General features: G+C 47.3%; 1 protein-coding gene across 2 annotated transcripts in view; it reads left to right on the top strand.

Annotated features, from left to right (window-relative positions):
* Nucleotides 1-14,895, top strand: part of LOC309565299 (solute carrier family 66 member 2-like) — a 56,729-nt gene extending 41,834 nt beyond the window's left edge. For both annotated transcript variants that reach the window (XM_082270201.1, XM_082270202.1), the window contains exons 4-5: nucleotides 811-1,027; nucleotides 14,486-14,895. In XM_082270201.1, coding sequence (XP_082126327.1) covers nucleotides 811-1,027; nucleotides 14,486-14,660 — 392 coding nt within the window. In that variant the 3' untranslated portion in view covers nucleotides 14,661-14,895. The remainder of the gene's footprint in view (nucleotides 1-810; nucleotides 1,028-14,485) is intronic.
* The last annotated feature ends 6,206 nt before the right edge of the window (nucleotides 14,896-21,101 follow it).

Genomic DNA, 21,101 nt, shown 5'->3' with positions numbered 1-21,101 from the left:
TTAATTCGTATATGGGATTTATATTACTTTTTAGAATTCCTTTAATTCTGTTCAGCCAGTCTTGTGATACTGACCACTGCCACACAGCATAGCCAGGTCGGTGACACTGCTATTTTTTTTACGACTGTGGCTTTTATGCTGTTCATTCATCATCGGCTTGATCATCCAAATGAAAATCAGCAACATCGCCGTACTGATGAGGGTTTCTTTGCCTAAGCGCCTAGAGCCTGAAACATGTTGGGATAACAGCGGTGTGGAATCCCATAAATCCTACCTGACTCCCGGTGCTGACCTATACACTCTCTGCCTGATTTCTGGTGGGCGGGGACTGGAATGAAAAATATAAAGACAGGGATCAAGTTATACTACCATAATTTCTTTGTGTCTCTGTGCCCTCCGTATTATAACTCACTCTCTTGTCACGCCACCCCTTACTTTGATGAGCAGTAAGAATGAAATATCCTCCATCCAGGGAGGTCCCCCCACCCTCGCGGTGCGCCATTTATCACGCTCATCTTTCCCCAATTCATTGGTTAGATTGAGGGAGGAGATCAGAACACATACAAACATAATCAGGGCATACACATACCATGCAGATGTGTTTCGTTGTTTTGTTCAGACCCAGGGCCTCAGTACTACAAGGCAGTATTGCTAACCATTAAGCTATCATGTAATGCCTTTGTTTTTTCACTTTCTCGGTGACAGGTGCTCCGCAGAGACGGAGCCAACATTTGGGGCATTTCATTGGTTGCTGTGACAAGTGCTTTGATCTGGTGATGTCACACTGACAGTGTTTGTGATTCGTTGCAGATTTCCAGCTGGAGGACTTCTGGAATTGGAGCCGATTCGAGGATTACGTGCAATTCTGCCTGGCGCTGGCGGTGTGTGGCGCTCTTCTCACCTACGTCCTCATTAATGTCCCCATCTTCGTGGAGGGAGTTGGCCTGCTGGCTCTGATGACGGAGGCAATGCTTGGACTCCCCCAGTTCCTGCAGAACAGGAAGAACCGATCTACTCGGGGGATGAGGTAAAATTGCGCAATGTCCCTCTGGCTTATGTGACCAATAATGTCAGCCAGACCCTGGGAACAGGGGCTTATGGTAAAGGGATAATATTCCCCAAGTAGGGGCAGAAATAATGCCCCCTCATTGGGAACAAAGAATATCCCATATTGGGAGCTGGAAGGATAATCCCTATCGGGGACAAGAAGGAAACCACCCACTGGGGGAAGGAAGGATACCACCCTAGTGGCACAGGAATGATGTTCCCGAGTGGGGGCAGAAAGGATAGCTCCCCTTGGGAAAAGGAAGGATACCCCCCTATTGGGGATAGGAAGGATACCCCCAATTAGAGGCAGAAAAATTACCCCCCCCCCCCCCATTGAGAGCAGGAAGGATACCACCCTAGAGGCACAAGAAGGATACTACCCTAGTGGCACAGAAAGGATATTCCCCAGGGGGGTCAGGAAGGATACTCCCTTGTGGGGAAGGAAGGATAACCTGTAGTGGGACTGAAAGGATATTTCCCAGTGCTGGTAGGAAGGATACCCCAGTGGTGAAGGAAGAATAACCTATAGTGGGACTGGAAGGATATTCCCCAGTGGGGTCAGGAAGGATTCTCCCTTTTGGGGAAGGAAGGATAACCTATAGTGGCACTGAAAGGATATTCCCAAGAGGGGGTAGGAAGGATACCGCCTAGTGGGGAAGGAAGGATAATCTATAGTGGTATAAAAAGGATATCCCCCAGTGGTGGCAGGAAGGATACCTCCGAGTGGGGAAGGAAGAATATCTTCCTAGTAGGATTATAGGAAGGATATTCACTCAGTGAGACATTAAGGATATCATCACAGTCAGTGGGGTCAGTAAAGATATGCCCCTAGTGGGGCAGAAAGGATATCTGCCTGTTGGGGGAAAGAAGGATGTCCTTTCAGTATGGCATGAAGAATATCCCCACAGCGAGGGCAGGGAGGATATCCCCCTAATGAACCAGAAAGGATACCTCCCTAGTGTGGGACAGGAAGGATTTCCACCAAGAGAGACAAGAAGTTTATTTTCTAAGTGGGGGTAAGTGTGATATCCCACAGTGGGGCAGGAAGGGTTTTCCATCAATGAAAGCAGTAAGGATATCCACTTAGTGGGGCAGGAAGGATTTCCAAAAAGTGAGGAAAGAAAGAGAATTCCTCCAGTGGGGCAAGAAGGATGTCCCCCTAGTGGAGCAGGAAGGATTTCCAAAAAGTGAGGAAAGAAGGATATTCCTCCAGTCTAGCAAGAAGGATGTTCTGCCAGTGGGGTAGGAAGAATATCCCCCTTGTGGGACATGAAGGCTATCCCCCTAATGGGGCAAGCTGGATATCCGACCAGTGGGACAGACAGGCTTCCCCCTAATGGGGTAAGAAGGATATCCCCCTAGTGGAGCAGGAAGGATTTCCAAAAAGTGAGGAAAGAAGGATATTCCTCCAGTCTAGTAAGAAGGATATTCTGTCAGTGGGGTAGGAAGGATATCCCCCTTGTGGGACAGGAAGGCTATCCCCCTAGTGGAGCAAGCAGGATATGCCACGAGTGGGACAGAAAGGCTTCCCCCTAGTGGGGTAAGAAGGATATCCCCCTAGTGGAGCAAGCAGGATATGCCACCAGTGGAACAGAAAGGCTTCCCCCTAGTAGGGTAAGAAGGATATTCCCCTAGTGGAGCAGGAAGGATTTCCAAAAGGTAAGGAAAGAAGGATATCCCGTATTATCCTGGTTCTCGCTATTGCTGGGCTCTGCCTAGCCGACACTACTGCCATTGTCGTGTTTAGATGACAATTGTTTGTTTTGTATGTTTTTAAAAAAAGAAAAACGTATAAATAAACGCCTTTAAAAAAAAAAAAGGCTATCCCTTGAGTCTGGTAAGAAGGATAATCCGTCAGTGGGGTAAGAAGGATATCCCGACAGTGGGAAAGAGAGGCTTCCCCCTAGTGGGGTAAGAAGGAAATCCAAACAGTGCGGAAGAAAGGCTTCCCCCTAGTGGGGTAAGAAGGATATCCCAACAGTGGGGAAGAAAGGCTTCCTCCTAGTGGAGTACAAAGGATATCCCAACAGTGGGGAAGAGAGGCTTCCCCCTAGTGGGGTAAGAAGGAAATCCAAACAGTGCAGGAGAAAGGCTTCCCCCTAGTGAAGTAAGAAGGAAATCCAAACAGTGCAGAAGAAAGGCTTCCCCCTTGTGGGGTAAGAAGTATATCCAAACAAAGGGAAGAAAAGCTTCCCCCCTAGTGGGGTAAGAGGGATATCCCAACAGTGGGGAAGAAAGGCTTCCCCCTAGTGGGGTAAGAAGGATATCCCAAAAGTGGGGAAGAAAGGTTTCCTCCTAGTGGAGTAAGAAGGATATCTCAACAGTTAGGAAGAAAGGCTTCCCCCTAGTGGGGTAAGAGGGATACCCCACCAGTGGGGTAGAAAGGCTTCCACCTAGTGGGGTAAGAAGGATAGCCCAACAATGGGGAAGAGAGGCTTCCCCCTAGTGGGGTAAGAAGGAAATCCAAACAGTGCGGAAGAAAGGCTTCCCCCTAGTGGGGCAAGAAAGATATCCCAACAGTGGGGAAGAAAGGCTTCCTCCAATTGGAGTAAGAAGGATATCCCAACAATGGGGAAGAGTGGCTTCCCCCTAGTGGGGTAAGAAGGAAATCCAAACAGTGGGGAAGAAAGGCTTTCCCCCTAGTGGGGTAAAAAGGAAATCCAAACAGTGGGGAAGAAAGGCTTCCCCCTAGTGGGGTAAGAAGGATATCCAAACAAAGGAGAAGAAAGGCTTCCCCCTAGTGGGGTAAGAAGTATATCCAAACAAAGGGGAAGAAAGGCTTCCCCCTAGTGGGGTAAGAGGGATATCCCACCAGTGGGGCAGAAAGTCTTCCACCTAGTGGGGTAAGAAGGATATCTCCCTAGTGGAATATTTCCCCAGAGAGTGCAGGAAGAATTTCACCTCAGTGAAAGCAGTAGCAGTAGATGGGGACATGAAGAATATTTCCCCAGAGAGTGCAGGAAGGAAATCCCTTCAGAGAGAACAGTAGATACCCCTTTATGGGGGCAAGCAGAATATTCCCCCTTTCCCTGGCATTCAGCTCAGTTTAGGCAGCTCCAGAAAACTGAGATTTCAGTTCCCCTGTTGCTGACTGGTGTCCCGCAGGGCACTCCATCTTTACTCTGTCCCGTCTGTATTTGCCCCAGGAACGGCACAGAGCCCCATCCTGGCATATTGGGTGTTTTGTCTGGTGATGCGGAGTCCTCCCACCAGAGACAGGCGGCAGAGTTGCCCCCCAGACACAATTAGGAAAAGCTGCAGACAGGAATAATCAGTATAACCCCCACCAGAGCCGATTCCTAGCCGCCAGAGCCCATCCATTGTGTCCAAGGAAAACATTCTCCAGATGCAGAGAACACAAATGACATAATTTGTTACCTCCCGCTCCGGGCAAATCTCCGCCACCAAACGGTAATAAATGGGGTCTGCAGAACAGAACTAAGAATATGGAATTACTCTGGAGCGGGCAGCTGGGGCAGCCGTGCATTCAAATTAAAGCAGACCTCTAGGCAGAACAGGAATTCTATAATCATTAAAAAATCTTTAAGTTACATAATAAAAAACTGCTGGTATAACTGCCTGAAATATGTCTTCTTATCAGTTTCCCACAGTAGAAATTAACAGTGAGACCTCTGATTTTTGTTGGTGCAACATGTTTCAGACACTGGGGGGTGTTGTCTGGGAAGCTTATGGAAGCAGAAATCCAGCTTTGTCATAATGCTTGTTCACAGACTAGTGAGCAGGCTGGAGGTGGGGAGGTGACACAGGAAGCTGCAGCATTGAATAACGGTGTCACCTGGTGTCACCGTGTCTGCAGAAGCACAAGGTTCCCCATTATGCAGACTGTACCTCAGCTGCGTGTTTTAGCTGTCCAGCAGGAGTTCCCCTTTAGCGTTGCGATCTGCGTCCTGCCGGGTATACTTTGAGATCCGTCACCACTGAAAACTGCACAATGTCATTACCAAGCTGGGAGCAGAAATCATTATTTTCCGTCTGCTGAGAAAGTCATTAATGATTTCTGGAGGGGAAACCCGCTGAATAAACAGCGGCCCATTACAATCACTTTGATTTAACTCCGCCCGTCAACGAGGAGGAACGCGGAAGGCAGCCAGCGCGACGGTTATGTTTAATACATGACGGAGGGCGATGAGAGGTGATGAGGGGGTTCGGGGGAAAATCCTCGTTTAAAGCGACAGATGCCTCTACGTTTCCGAAGATTGGGATGGTTTTCCGTCAATTTTATTTTCCTTCTTTTTTTGAATCCTGAGTCGTTTTTTATCCCCCAATCCCAGAGCGTTTCTTTCAGTGATGTCTCAGTTCCACACGTTATACCCAGGGCTGGCTCATGACATTGTGCTGCCTGATCCAAGAATAAAATGCTGCCCCCCACCCCCCACAAAAAAATCACTTCCACTAAAAGGTCCCCACATCCATTATTTTATATCATGATAATAAAAAAACTAAAATTAAATTTATCAGGAAGTCAAATTTACATGCAACAGCACCTTGCCTATATGCCAAATTATATGACATTCCATTATGCTTAATTCCAAGAGGGGCAGGCTAGTATTATATGGACAGGCTAAGGCAGTAAAAGGACAGGTTAGGGTAGTATATAGACAGGCTAGGGTAGTATATGGACAGGCTAGGGCAGTATATGGACTGGCTAGGGCAGTATATGGAAAGGCTAGGGTAGTATATAGACAGGCTGGGGTAGTATATAGACAGGCTATAGCAGTATAGGGGCAGGCTAGGGTAGTATATGGACAGACTAGGGTAGTATATGGACAGGCTAGGGCAGTGTATGGACAGGCTAGGGAAGTATAGGGGCAGGTTAGGGAAGTATATGCACAGGCTAGAGAAGTATAGGGGCAGACTAGGGTAGTAAAGGGGCAGGCTAGGATAGTATATAGGCAGGCTAGGGTAGTATATAGACAGGCTAGGGTAGTAAAGGGGCAAGCTAGGATAGTATATAGGCAGGCTAGAGCAGTATAGGGGCAGGCTAGGGTAGTATATAGACAGGCTAGGGTAGTATATAGGCAGGCTAGGGTAGCATAGGGGCAGGCTAAGGTAGCATATGGACAGGCTAGGGTAGTATAGGGGCAGGCTAGGATAGTATATAGGCAGTTTAGGGTAGCATAGGGGAAGGCTAGGGTAGTATATGGACAGGCTAGGGAAGTATATAGACAAGCTAGAGTAGTATTGGGGCAGGCTAGGGTAGGATATGGACAGGCTAGGGAAGTATATAGACAGGCTAGGGTAGTATATAGGGGCAGGCTAGGGCAGTATAGGGGAAGGCTAGGGTAGTATATAGACAGGCTAGGGTAGTATAGGGGCGGGCTTGGGCAGTATATGGACAGGCTAGGGTAGTATAGGGGCAGGCTAGGATAGTATATAGGCAGGTTAGGGTAGCATAGGGGCAGGCTAGGGTAGTATATGGCCAGGCTAGAGTAGTATAGCGGCAGGTTAGGATAGTATATAGGCAGGCTAGGGTAGCATAGGGGCAGGCTATGGTAGTATATGGACAAGCTAGGGTAGTATATAGACAGGCTAGGGTAGCATAGGGGCAGGCTAGGGTAGTATAGGGACAGGCTAGGGAAGTATATGGACAGGCTAGGGTAGTATAGGGGCAGGCTAGGGTAGTATAGGGGCAGGCTAGAATAGTATATAGGCAGGCTAGGGTAGCATAGGGGCAGGCTAGGGAAGTATATAGACAGGCTACGGTAGTAAAGGGGCAGGCTAGGGTAGTATATAGACTTGCTAGGTTAGTATATGGACAGGCTAGGGTAGTATATGGACAGGCTAGGGAAGTATATAGACTTGCTAGGGTAGTATATGGACAGGCTAGGGTCAGTGGCGGCTGGTGCTCAAAATTTTGGGGGGGGGGGGGGGCGCACACAGAAAAATGTAATAGGCATTGCTTTGCGGCAAAAAACGCTGTAAACAATTGCGTGACTTTGAGGTCGCAAAAGTGTGAAAGGGGCCTTCAGTAATTAAGGTATAGTGTGCCCCCTTTCAATGCAGAGAGACCAGCGTGCCCCCTTTCAATGCAGAGAGACCAGCATGCCCCCTTTCAATGCAGAGTGACCAGCGTGCCCCCTTTCAATGTAGAGAGACCAGCGTGCCCCCTTTCAATGTAGAGAGACCAGCGTGCCCCCTTTTAATGCACAGAGACCAGCGTGCCCCCTTTCAATGCACAGTGACCAGCGTGTGCCCCCTTTCAATGCACAGTGACCAGCGTACATGCCCCCTTCAATGCAGTGACCAGCATACATGCCCCCTTCAATGCAGAGACCAGCGTACATGCCCCCTTCAATGCAGTGACCAGCGTAAATCCCCCCTTCAATGCAGAGATCAGCGTGCGTGCCCCCTTCAATGCAGTGACCAGCATACATTCCCCCAATGCAGAGACCAGCATACATGCCCCCTTCAATGCATTGACCAGCATACATTCCCCCAATGCAGAGACCAGCATACATGCCCCCTTCAATGCATTGACCAGCATACATTCCCCCAATGCAGAGATCAGCATGCATGCCCCCTTCAATGCAGTGACCAGCATACATTCCCCCAATTCAGAGATCAGCGTGCGTGCCCTCTTCAATGCAGTGACCAGCATACATTCCCCCAATGCAGAGATCAGCGTGCGTGCCCCCTTACTTACCTATAGCAGCAGCAGCGGCGGGCAGCTTCTCCTCAGTCCCCCGGCGCGGCTTCTCCTTAGTCCCGGCGGCGCGTCTCCTCCAGTCCTCCCGCTCCTGCCTCCTCCTCGGCCAATGGCATGGGGTTTGCCTTGCGGCCAATCAGGAAGCGCGTATCGGATGCGCTTCCTGATTGGCCAGGAGGAGGATCGGTGTAACAATAGCGAATTTTCATTCGCTATTGTCACACAATGGGTGGGCTCGGGGTGCACTGCTCTGCGCCCCGGCTCCACCCTTTGCATCACCCTATTAGGGCCTCTGGCTCTAATCAGGTGATTACAAAAAAACAAAAAACATTAAGCTCCATGCGTCCAGCACCTGCATGCAGATTAGGGGGCCGGATGCATGGATGTGGGGGTGGCGCCCCTGCACCCTCAATACACCGGCCGCCACTGGCTAGGGTAGTATATGGACAGGCTAGGGAAGTATATGGACAGGCTAGGGTAGCATAGGGGCAGGCTAGAATAGTATATAGGCAGGCTAGGGTAGCATAGGGGCAGGCTAGGGAAGTATATAGACAGGCTAGGGTAGTAAAGGGGCAGGCTAGGGTAGTATATAGACTTGCTAGGTTAGTATATGGACAGGCTAGGGTAGTATATGAACAGGCTAGGGAAGTATATAGACAGGCTAGGGTAGTAAAGGGGCAGGGTGGGGTAGTATATAGACTTGCTAGGGTAGTTTATGGACAGGCTAGGGTAGTATATAGACAGTCTAGACTCTAGAGCAGTATTGGGGCGGGCTAGGGTAATATGGGGGTGGGCGGAGCGGCCTGGGGGAGGCAGTTTTCATCATGAACTTGCATCAATTTGCTGGGTAAATAGAAGAAAAGGAGAGGCGACCGTGATTCAGTTTGCTGCCTCTCTCAAAGTTCAGCCTTGGTCCAATGGACCCAGCGGGACCCATGGCAGGGCTGGCCTTGGTTATACCTTTTAGCATTTGCAGCCCACCCTAACATGTTATACGCTGCCTTTTTTTTTTTTTAAAGGACAGATGGAGTTTACATCTGATAGCAGATTTACATACAAATATTTTTATTTCTTCGGTTTCATTTGGTAATAAATAGTAAAAAATGTGAAGAAAAATGCATTTTCCTGTAATTCCTGCCAATGTAATGTTTACATGATTTGCAACCTTCATATGTTTACCACAAAATATAATCTACAAAATCTGCTGATTAAAATGATATCATATTAGTACGACTTTAAAACCCTGTTCACATATGGGCGATTCTTCCTGAGATTCCAAATCACGGCAAAATGCACATCGCACATTTGGGTGCCATCCATCTTGAATATCACCCCAAATGTGGTGTGGTTTTGCTGCGATTTTCAAGCTGCAAAATGTGAGAATCACGGCAAAATGCAAGTGCAAAATTGCTCCTGGCCCAGGGCCAAAATGTGGTCCCTGAGCTTCTTTAAAACTACAATCACTCAGCGGGCAGCCGTATGCGCAACACATGTTTCCGCGTGAGAAAAACATTAACAAATATGCATGTGGGAGCGCAAATTCCCACTAGGTGTAGTGTGAATGAGGCCTTATGTAACATGAGTCTCTAGCCATCTCCTGTAGTAGGTCTGCAGTCTCTGACCATCTCCTGTAGTATGTCTGTAGTCTCTGTCCATCTCCTTTACCATGTCTGCAGTCTCTGGCCATCTCCTGTAGTATGTCTGCAGTCTCTGGCCATCTCCTGTAGTATGTCTGCAGTCTCTGACCATCTCCTGTAGTATGTCTGTAGTCTCTGTACATCTCCTGTACCATGTTTGCAGTCTCTGACCATCTCCTGTAGTATGTCTGTAGTCTCTGTCCATCTCCTTTACCATGTCTGCAGTCTCTGGCCATCTCCTGTAGTATGTCTGCAGTCTCTGACCATCTCCTGTAGTATGTCTGTAGTCTCTGTCCATCTCCTGTACCATGTTTGCAGTCTCTGGCCATCTCCTGTAGTATGTCTGTAGTCTCTGTCCATCTCCTGTACCATGTTTGCAGTCTCTGACCATCTCCTGTAGTATGTCTGCAGTTTTGGACCATCTCCTGTAGTATGTCTGCAGTCTCTGACCATCTCCTGTAGTATGTCTGTAGTCTCTGTCCATCTCCTGTAGTATGTCTGCAGTCTCTGTCCATCTCCTGTAGTATGTCTGCAGTCTCTCACCTTCTCTTGCGGGATATCTGTAGTCTCTAACTGTGTCCTGTAGTATGTCTGCAGTCTCTAACCATCTCCTGTAGTATGTCTGCAGTCTCTTACCATCTCCTGTAGTATGTCTGTAGTCTCTGACCGTCTCTTGTGGTATGTCTGCAGTCTCTGACCGTCTCTTGTAGTGTGTTTGTAGTCTCTAAACGTCTCCTGTAGTATATCTGCAGTCTCTTACCATCTCCTGTAGTATGTTTGCAGTCTCTCACGGTCTCTTGTGGTATGTCTGTAGTCTCTAACTGTCTCCTGTAGTATATCTGCAGTCTCTGACCCTCTCCGGTAGTATATCTTCAGTCTCTGACCGTCTCTTCTAGTATGTCTGTAGTCTCTAACTATCTCCTGTAGTATATCTGCAGCCTCTGACCAACTCCTGCAGTATGTGAGAAACACTCTAACAAAACTGCGACCAGGAGCACAAGTTCCCACTACGTGTTGTGCGACGAGGCCTTATGTAACATAGCGGAATTGTAAAGTTCAAAGCGGTGGTATAGATTTGATTGTATGGGGGAGCTTTATTCCAATTTCAGCACTAAACTGTGACGCCTGCAACAGGAAAAAAAAAAAAAAAACAGTTCACGTAAATTGTTAGCAGAACTTTGATCAATTTGTTTTGAGTAAATCTGTTGCAAAGTTTCTTCCCTGGAGATCCTTGAATAACCCTTCCTGTTACGGCCTGGCAACACTAAGCCATTGCCTTACAATTAGCGGCAGTGTTGTCAGCTTGCCGAGTGCACATTGGCTGCATTTTTACCCAAACAAAATGGAAATATCTGTAAACAGTTTTTGGTGGGGACATAATCAATAGAAAATGAATGAAATAAACCAGTCCCTGTCCCTTTTATCCTGTGGCTGCATTGGCCATGTAGTAAACGCTGGAGCTGGGTGTGCCTCTTTCACCCCTCCCTCCTCGATTTAACCACACCCTCGTTGCTATTTAAGCCCACCCCTGAGCTTCCTACCATACTTTTTTTATGACTAGACCCCACCCCCATATTGTGAGTTTTTTTTAATCAGTCCTACAGATGGAAGCAGTGCTCAAGGGACATGATGGAAATGTACATGGCTTACCAATTGCTGCCATTGAAGTATATGCCTGGGGCTGTGGTATTCACAGAGAGACTCCTAGTTATCTAGAATAAAGAAAGTGACCTCTTCACATAGAAATTCTTTATTGAGGATATCCATGATATGGAAGCTCATTTTCAGATCTTCTTGGAGCCCCGTGGCCCCTGAGTGCACCCTGCTGGGCTCCGTACCCTTCATACACAGCACAGCCAGATAGCAACATGATCGCCTCCTGCCCTAGGGCCGCTGTGTGGACAGCCCTGCTCTAGCTGGATGATGGATAATCCTGTCAGTAGCAGAGGTAGTGAGAATGCGCGGTCACTGAGGTGGGAGACTGGTGAAGGTGACGGATGATGGAGACAAATGGACTCTCCGAGAGGGAAATGGAACGCATAGACGGATATTACAGAGTGCCGTAATGAGCCCCCCCAGACACGGGGCCACCAAGGGGAAGATATAGGGCCCCATTCAACCTCACACCGCCTATAGACTGTGCCTGAGGAGGATAATGAGGTCCACATGAAGATCCTGGTTACTGGCGCCTTCAATTTCACCATCTCCTGTAGTATGTCTGCAGTTTCTAACCATCTCCTGTATCATGTTTGCAGTCTCTGACCATCTCCTGTAGTCTGCAATCTCTGACCGTTTCTAGTAGTATGTCTGCATTCTCTAACCATCTCCTGTAGTATGTCTGCAATCTCTGACCATCTCCTGTTACATGTCTGCAATCTTTGACCGTTTCTAGTAGTATGTCCGCATTGTCTGACCATCTCTTGTCATATGTCTGCAGTCTCTGACCATCTATTGCATTATGTATGCAATCTCTAACTATCTCCTGTAGTATGTCTGCAATCTCTAACCATCTCCTGTAGTATGTCTGCTGTCTCTGGCCATCTCCCATAGTATGTCTGCAGTCTCTGACCATCTCCTGTAGTATGTCTGCAGCCTCTGACCATCTCCTGTAGTATGTCTGCAGTCTCTGACTATCTCATGTAACATGTCTGCAATCGCTGACCGTTTCTAGTAGTATGTCTGCAGTGTTTGACCATCTCCTGTCATATGTCTGCAGTCTCTAACCATCTCCTGTAGTATGTCTGCAATCTCTGACCATCTCCTGTACTATGTCTGCAGTCTCTAACCATCTCCTGTAGTATGTCTGCAATCTCTGACCATCTCCTGTAGTATGTCTACAGTCTCCGACCATCTCCTGTAGTATGTTTGCAGTCTCTGACCATCTCCTGTACCATGTCTACAGTCTCTGACCATCTTCTGTACCATATCTACAGTCTCTAAACATCTCCTGTAGTAGGTCTGCAGTCTCTAACCATCTCCTGTAGTAGGTCTGCAGTCTCTAACCATCTCCTGTAGTATGTCTGCACTCACTGACCATCTCCTGTAGTATGTCTGCAGTCTCTAACCATCTCCTGTAGTATGTCTGCTCTCACTGACCATCTCCTGGACCTGTAGTATGTCTGCAGTCTATGGCCATCTCCTGTAGTATGTCTGCAGTCTCTGTCCCTCTCCTGTAGTATGTCTGCAGCCTCTGACCATCTCCTGTAGTATGTCTGCAGTGTCTGACCATCTCCTGTAGTATGTCTGCAGTCTATGGCCATCTCCTGTCATATGTCTGCAGTCTCTGACCATCTCCTGTAGTAGGTCTGCAGTCTCTGACCATCTCCTGTAGTATGTCTGCAGTCTATGGCCATCTCCTGTCATATGTCTGCAGTCTCTGACCATCTCCTGTAGTAGGTCTGCAGTCTCTGACCATCTCCTGTAGAATGTCTGCATTCTCTAACCATCTCCTGTACCATGTCTGCAATCTCTGACCATCTCCTGTAGTATGTCTGCAGTCTCTAACCATCTCCTGTACCATGTCTGCAATCTCTGACCATCTCCTGTAGTATGTCTGCAGTCTCTGACCATCTCCTGTAGTATGTCTACAGTCTCCGACCATCTCCTGTAGTATGTCTGCACTCTCTAACTGTCTCCTGTAGTATGTCTGCACTCACTGACCATCTCCTGTAGTATGTCTACAGTCTCTGACCATCTCCTGTACCATGCCTACAGTCTCTGACCATCTCCTGTAGTATGTCTGCACTCACTGACCATCTCCTGTAGTATGTCTACAGTCTCTGACCATCTCCTGTACCATGCCTACAGTCTCTGACCATCTCCTGTAGTAGGTCTGCAGTCTCTGGCCATCTCCTGTAGTATGTCTACAGTCTCTGACCATCTCCTGTACCATGTCTACAGTCTCTGACCATCTCCTGTAGTAGGTCTGCAGTCTCTGGCCATCTCCTGTAGTATGTCTGCACTCTCTAACTGTCTCCTGTAGTATGTCTGCACTCACTGACCATCTCCTGTAGTATGTCTACAGTCTCTGACCATCTCCTGTACCATGTCTACAGTCTCTGACCATCTCCTGTAGTATGTCTGCAGTCTCTGACCATCTCCTGTAGTATGTCTGCAGTCTCTGACCATCTCCTGTAGTAGGTCTGCAGTCTCTGGCCATCTCCTGTAGTATGTCTGCACTCTCTAACTGTCTCCTGTAGTATGTCTGCACTCACTGACCATCTCCTGTAGTATGTCTACAGTCTCTGACCATCTCCTGTACCATGTCTACAGTCTCTGACCATCTCCTGTAGTATGTCTGCAGTCTCTGACCATCTCCTGTAGTATGTCTGCAGTCTCTGACCATCTCCTGTAGTATGTCTGCAGTCTCTGACCATCTCCTGTAGTATGTCTGCAGTCTCTAACCATCTCCTGTAGTATGCCTGCACTCACTGACCATCTCCTGTACCATGCCTGCAGTCTCTGACCATCTCCTGTAGTAGGTCTGCCGTCTCTGGCCATCTCCTGTAGTATGTCTGCTGCAGTCTCTGACCATCTCTTGTAGTATGTCTGCAGTCTCTGACCACCTCCTGTAGTATGTCTGAAGTCTCTGACCATCTCCTGTAGTATGTCTGCAGTCTCTGACTGTCTCCTGTAGTATGTCTGCAGTCTCTGACTGTCTCCTGTAGTATATCTGCAGTCTCTTACCATCTCCTGTAGTATGTCTGCAGTCTCTGACTGTCTCCTGTAGTATGTCTGCAGTCTCTGACCATCTCCTATAGTATGTCTGCAGTCTCTTACCATCTCCTGTAGTATGTCTGCAGTCTCTGACTGTCTCCTGTAGTATGTCTGCAGTCTCTGACCATCTCATGTAGTATATTTGCAGTCTCTGACCATCTCTTGTAGTATGTCTGCAAAATGTACTTTCCCTAGGGATGTAAGGGGCCATAGTTGGGGTCCCCTGTATCTAGCAGGTTGATCCCCAATTCTGGTATATCTCAGATAAGTGCAGGGAAGGGATATAAAGGACGCAGAAATCTGCCTTTCTGTAAAGAATGGAATGTTAGTAGGAATGGTGGGGTCCCCAGGTTTAGGGGCCCCTGTATTACCCCTGCAGTAGATTCTGTCTGTAATTCCTGCTCTGGTCTCTCCTCAGTGTGAAGATGGTTCTCCTCTGGATGGCTGGCGATTGCTTCAAGACCACCTACTTCATCATAAAGGAGACCCCCGCCCAGTTCTGGCTGTGTGGGGCACTGCAGATCGGTCTGGACATGGCGATCCTCTCTCAGGTGTATCACTACAAGCAGACAACTCACATGAAATTCGGGTGACCACTCAGCCAATCACATGCAGTGAAGAAAATGACTTTGTACTGCCTGCCATGTCACCCCTGGCACTTCCTTCTGCTAGAGAACCACAAATCCCAGCCAGCCTTGACAGCTGGAGGCCAAGATCTGAGATTCCCCAACACTTGGAGGTCCACTGATGGTCCATACATTAATTATTAAGACACTGCTATTGACACTTGAACAAAGATCAGTCTGTAACCCAATCTCCATGGACTATGTCAGCCTCTCTGCACTCTCCAGCCTCCACCTCTCCCAGATCTCAGTGTTGTAGAGGAGATGGAGGCAGTGTAGAAATCACCTTTCACATTCATACTGCCATTGCTGGGTAATTAGCAGTGGAAAATCAGCTTTTGTTTTTTTATAACTTCTATTTAATTTCTGGCTCTGAGCTGCATGGAGTCAGTACTGTGAGCACTGCAGGGAACTGTTCAGCATGGGGGTACAGGAGGGCTGCAGTGTTACAATGTCATTTACTGTATGTCTGGATGATTAATTGTATCACGTGTTATTCTGAATGGAGGGATCTTGGTATGTTTGGAGGGATCCATGTTTGATTGGAGGGATCTCTGTATGATTTGAGAGGGATCTCTGTGACTCAAGGGATCTCTGTATGATTGAAGGAATCTCTGTGTTTGGGGGAATCGCTGTATGATTGGAGGAATCTCTGTGTAATTAGAGGGATCTCTGTATGCTTAGAAGGCTCTTTGTTTGATTGGGTGGATCTTTGTGATTGGAGGGATCTCTGTGATTGAAGGCATCTTTGTATGATTAGAGAGATTTCCGTACGATTAGCAGGGTCTCTGTGATTGGTGGGATTTCTGGATGATTGGAGGGATCTCTGTGTGAATGGAGGGATCTTTGATTGGAGAGATCTCTATGATTGGAGGAAGCTCTGGCAATGGATGGATTTTTGTGTGATTAGAGGGATCTCTTTGTGACTGGAAGGATATTTATGTGATTGGAGGAATCTCTGTGTAATTACAGGGATCTCTGTGATTGAAGGAATCTCTGTAAGAATGGAGGTATCTCTGTGAATAAAGGGATCATTGCGTAACTGGAGGGATTTCTGTATGATTGGCGAGATCTCTGTGATTGGAAGGATTTCTGGATGATTGGAATGATTGCTTTATGCTTGGCGAGATTTCTGTGATTGGGGGGATTGCTGGATGATTGGCGGAATCTCTGTGATTGGAGGGATTTCTGCATGATTGGCGAGATCTCTGTGATTGGAGGGATTTCTGGATGATTGGAGGGATCTCTGTGATTGGAGGGATTTCTCAATGTTTGAAGGGATCTATGTGATTTGATGGATTTCTGCATGTTTGGAAGGATCTCTGTGATTGGAGGGATCTCTGTGTGGGTGGAGGGACCTCTGCGATTGGAGGGATTTCTGGATGATTGGAGGGATCTCTGTGTGAGTGGAGGGACCTCTGAGATTGAAGGGATTTCTGGATAATTGCAGCTATCTCTGTAATTAGAGGGATATCTTTGTAACTGGGATGATATCTGTGTGATTGGAGAGATCTTTGTGTAATTAGGGGAATCTCTGTGATTAGAGAGGTCTCTGTATTGTTGGAAGGCTCGTTGTTTGATTGGATGGATCTCTGTGTTTGGAGGGATCTCTGTATGAATGGAGGGATCTCTGTGATCAGAGGAATCTTTGTGTGATTGGAGGAATTTCTGAATGATTGGAGTGATCTCTGTGTGAATCGAGGGACCTCTGTGATTCGAGGGATATCTGTACGATTGGAAGAATCTCTGTGATTGGATGGATCTGTGTGTGATTGGAGGTATCTCTGTATGATTGGAGGAATCTCTGTGATTAGAGGAACCTCTATACGATTGGAGGAATTTCTGTTATTGGAGGAATCATTATATGATTGGAGGGATCTCTACGATTGGAGGGATCTCTGAATGTTTGGAGGAATCTCTGTGGTTGGTTGGATCTCTGTGATTGGAGGAATCTCTAAATGATTGGAAGGATCTCTGAATGATTGAAGGAATCTCTGTATGATTGAAGGGATCTCTATGATTGGAGGGATCTCTGTATGATTGAAGGGATCTCTGTGATTGGAGGGATCTCTGTATGATTGAAGGGATCTCTGTGATTGGGGGGATCTCTGAATGATTGAAGGAATCTCTATATGATTGGAAGGATCTCTGTGATTGGAGGGTTCTCTGTATGATTGAAGGGATCTCTGTGATTGGAGGGATCTCTGTATGATTGAAGGGCTCTCTGTAATTGGGGGGATCTCTGAATGATTGAAGGAATCTCTATATGATTGGAAGGATCTCTGTGATTGGAGGGATCTCTGTATGATTGAAGGGATCTCTGTGATTGGAGGGATCTCTGTATGATTGAAGGGATCTCTGTGATTGGAGGGATCTCTGTATGATTGAAGGGATCTCTGTGATTGGGGGGATCTCTGAATGATTGAAGGAATCTCTATATGATTGGAAGGATCTCTGTGATTGGAGGGTTCTCTGTATGATTGAAGGGATCTCTGTGATTGGAGGGATCTCTGTATGATTGAAGGGCTCTCTGTAATTGGGGGGATCTCTGAATGATTGAAGGAATCTCTATATGATTGGAAGGATCTCTGTGATTGGAGGGATCTCTGTATGATTGAAGGGATCTCTGTGATTGGAGGGATCTCTGTATGATTGAAGGGATCTCTGTGATTGGGGGGATCTCTGAATGATTGAAGGAATCTCTATATGATTGGAAGGATCTCTGTGATTGGAGGGATCTCTGTATGATTGAAGGGATCTCTGTGATTGGAGGGTTCTCTGTATGATTGAAGGGATCTCTGTGATTGGAGGGATCTCTATGATTGGACTGATCTCTTTATGTATTTTGTTACAGTGCCATAGACGGAAGTGTTACAATGTTTCCTCCTCGCTTGTTGCTGGAATATTTTCCCAGTCTGGTGACTCTGCTGAATTATATTGTACACAGGTGACTTTGTATAACGCCAGTTATACGCCAAGAAGAGCCATATTGTATGACAGACCAGCCAGTAAGTTCCCTGGAAAATGTGGCATGAGGCACAATATTACCCAGCTAGTAATTTGATAGACTGGATGTAGGTTACAGGTGCTATTTAATATTATATTATTACTCCACTTTGTACAATGTGACTGGCAATTGTTACATATATCCAATGCCAAAAGATTGCCGTTCAGTTTTGGATGGAGTGCGGAAGGGGGTAGACCCTCTGTTAGGTCGGTATTGCTGTCTATCCTGGAGAGATTCACCCCATATTTATCCTGATGTCACAGTACAGGGACAGGTGACGGGGCATCCAAAATATTACAGCCACCAGAACAGGGGAAATCTTCCAATGGGGACACCTGTTCTCTAGAAGATTTCCTTTTTTCCTGTTGTGTCTCTGGGATAGGAAATTAATTGAAATCTCTTAAAGTCTCCCTTTCCTTCCTTCCTTGCAGACTGTCCAGGATAAGCCTTCTCCAGACTCTCCAAAGACTGAACCTGATTGGTTGCTGTGGGGCAGCACAGACAGATCATAGCACACAATGATGCATTGTGTACAAGTCCTGGATTTTAGTCCTTGCTCACAGCTCATTGTACTGAATAAAGATGTTCACCTGCTGATACTGGTCCTTCCTGGAATGGTTTCCTCTTCTTTAATTTAACCTCTAAACCGGGGGTGTCAAACTCAATCTTATCGCAGGCTGCATCAGCATTATGGTCGCCCCCAGAGGGCCGGTTCTATCTGTAGCCCCCCACTATCAGAAATCAAGAGCCCCACCCTCCCTTACATCAAAGTGCATCCTCTTTACCATGTGCTGCTGCTGGGGAGAAGCTGGAGGCAGAGCTGGGAAGCAGAAACTGCAGGATCTGGAGGAGGGCTGGAGTCAGCTGCCGGAGTCTGCTGAATGCTGAGACCAGTGGAGGGGGTGCTGTGGCTGCACAGAGAGGTGCAGGATCTGTAGGAGGAGTTGTGTCCTCCTCTCTGCTGCCAACTGCTGAGTTGAGGAGGGGGGGGGGGGGGTGTTCCTCTCTGTAGCTGCAGGGGGAAGCACAGGATCTGGCAGAGGAGTTCTGACCTCTGCTGCCGTCTGCTGAGACAAGGTGGGGGCAGAGATCAGGGAGATTCAGCAGCTGCAAGAGAGGTGCAAGGGCCACATGAAGCGTCCTGGACGGCCGGATTCGGCCCACGGCCTTGTGTTTGACACCTGTGCTCTAAACCAGTGTTTCTAAACTCCGGTCCTCAGGGCACACTAAAGCCCCGTACACACGTACTGATCGTCGGCTGAACGATCGGCCGTCTTTTGTCCAGGGCTGTCGTGTCTGTTGAAAACTGCAAAAGACTGCACACGAATTTTGTCGGCCAACAACAGCCGACTGCAGAAGTGATGTCATGTGATGGTTAACTTTCCTTGTCTTTTTTTCTTTTCTGAGCATGCCCAGTCTTGCTAATCTGCTGTCTGTCGGCCGAAATCTGTACTGACTGGCGAACAATCGGCCGTTCTGGTGTTGGCCAACAAAAATTTTAATGCTTGCACGACAGATTCTGTTCGGCCGAAAATGCGCTGTCGGCTGTCGGAAGCATCATACTAACAAGCCTACAATCGGCCGATCGGTCGTCGGCCGAATATTTAGGGCCGACAATCGGTACGTGTGTACGGGGCATAACAGGCTAGGTTTGAAGGAAAACTGAAATACATCACAGGTGATATAATTTGCTGCTCAGTGATTGCAGTATTCTAGTCTGCATCTCCCCAAGGTAATACTTAAAATATGGCCTGTTAGTGTGCCCTGAGGACCGGAGTTGAGAAACACTGCTCGTCTAAACAATGGAAACACCACTCCATCCACACGGACACAATTTCCAGCAATGATAGCGCCACCTTGAGGCTCCAGCGTCAGATTACAGTCAGTTTAGAGTGCAGAAGGTTCTATTACTAATCAGAGGAAGGTTCTATCTGAATTTTACTTTAAAGTAGGGACATTGATCACAGCTCTGTAGAAATGAGAAAAAAATGAGCCAGCAAGACCCGGAGCAGATTTATCATAGGGAATGGTTTTCCCCAAAGAACAAAATGTTTAACATAGAGTTCCCCTTTAATTGTCTGGTGATTTGCGATGGAGTCGATTTGCCATATTTTCTCTTCTCCTAATTAAAGCCGATCTCCGTTCTCTGACTCACGTCTTCCTCATCCTCCCAGATGGCTCCGTGGGATCGCAGAACTCTGCGCCAAAAATCTGAACAAAACATCCCTGAAATATCTGCGATAAGAACAAATTACAAACAGGTGATGGTACAGAGAGTGAGCTCTGAGGGCTCCTATTGTAGAGTCTGAGCTCTGTGGTTTCCTAATGTAGAGTGTAAGCTCTGAGGGTTCCTCGTAATAAAACATGAGCTCTGAGGGTTTCCATTATAGAATGGGAGCCTTGAGGGTTACCTTTATTGAGTTTGGGCTCTGAACGTTCCTAATATCGAGTGTGAACTCTGCGGGTTCTTAGTGTAGATTGCGAGCTCTGAGGGTTCCTAGTATAGAGTGTGAGCTCTGAGGGTTCCCATTATAGAATGTGATCTTTGCGGGTTTCCATTATAGAATGTGATCTTTGCGGGTTCCCAATATAGAGTGTAAGCCCTGAGGGTTACTATTGTAAAGTGTGAGCTCTGCGGGTTCCCGTTAAAGAGTGTGATCTTTGCGGGGTCCCATTATAGAGTGTGAGCCCTGAGGGTTACTATTGTAAAGTGTGAGCTCTGCGGGTTCCCGTTAAAGAGTGTGATCTTTGCGGGGTCCCATTATAGAGTGTGAGCGCTGAGGGTTCCCATTACAGAGTGTAACCTTCGAGGGTTCCCATTAAAGAGTTTGAGCTCTGAGGGTAACTAATATCAAGTGTGAATTCCTAGCATAGAGGGTGAGCTCTGAGGGTTCCTAGTACATAGTCTGAGAACTGAGTTTTCCCAGTATGGAGTGTGAGCTCTAAAGGGTTCCTACTAGTAAAAAGTGGGAATCCTAAGGGCTCCCAGTAGAGTGTGTAAGCTCTGAGGGTCCTTAATATTTTGTGTAAGCTCTGAGGGTGGCCAGTATGGAGTGTGAGCTGTAACATTTCCTAGTACAGAGTGTAAGCTCTGAAGGTTCTCATTATGGAGTGTGAGCTGTAACATTTCCTAGTACAGAGTGTAAGCCATGAAGGTTCTCATTATGGAGTGTGAGCTGTAATGTTTCCTAGTACAGAGTATAAGCTCTGAGGGTTCACAGTATGGAGGATGAACTGTAACAGTTCCTAGTACAGAGTGTAAGCTCTGAGGGTTCACAGTATGGAGGATGAACTGTAACAGTTCCTAGTACAGAGTGTAAGCTCTGAAGGTTTTCATTATGGAGTGTGAGCTGTAACATTTCCTAGTACAGAGTGTAAGCCATGAAGGTTCTCATTATGGAGTG

The sequence above is a fragment of the Pelophylax lessonae genome (assembly GCF_965119305.1).
Source record: "Pelophylax lessonae genome assembly, chromosome: 10".
NCBI lineage: Eukaryota > Metazoa > Chordata > Amphibia > Anura > Ranidae > Pelophylax > Pelophylax lessonae.
The sequence above is the reverse complement of the archived record's forward strand: the minus strand, read 5'-3'. Positions and strand labels throughout refer to the sequence as shown.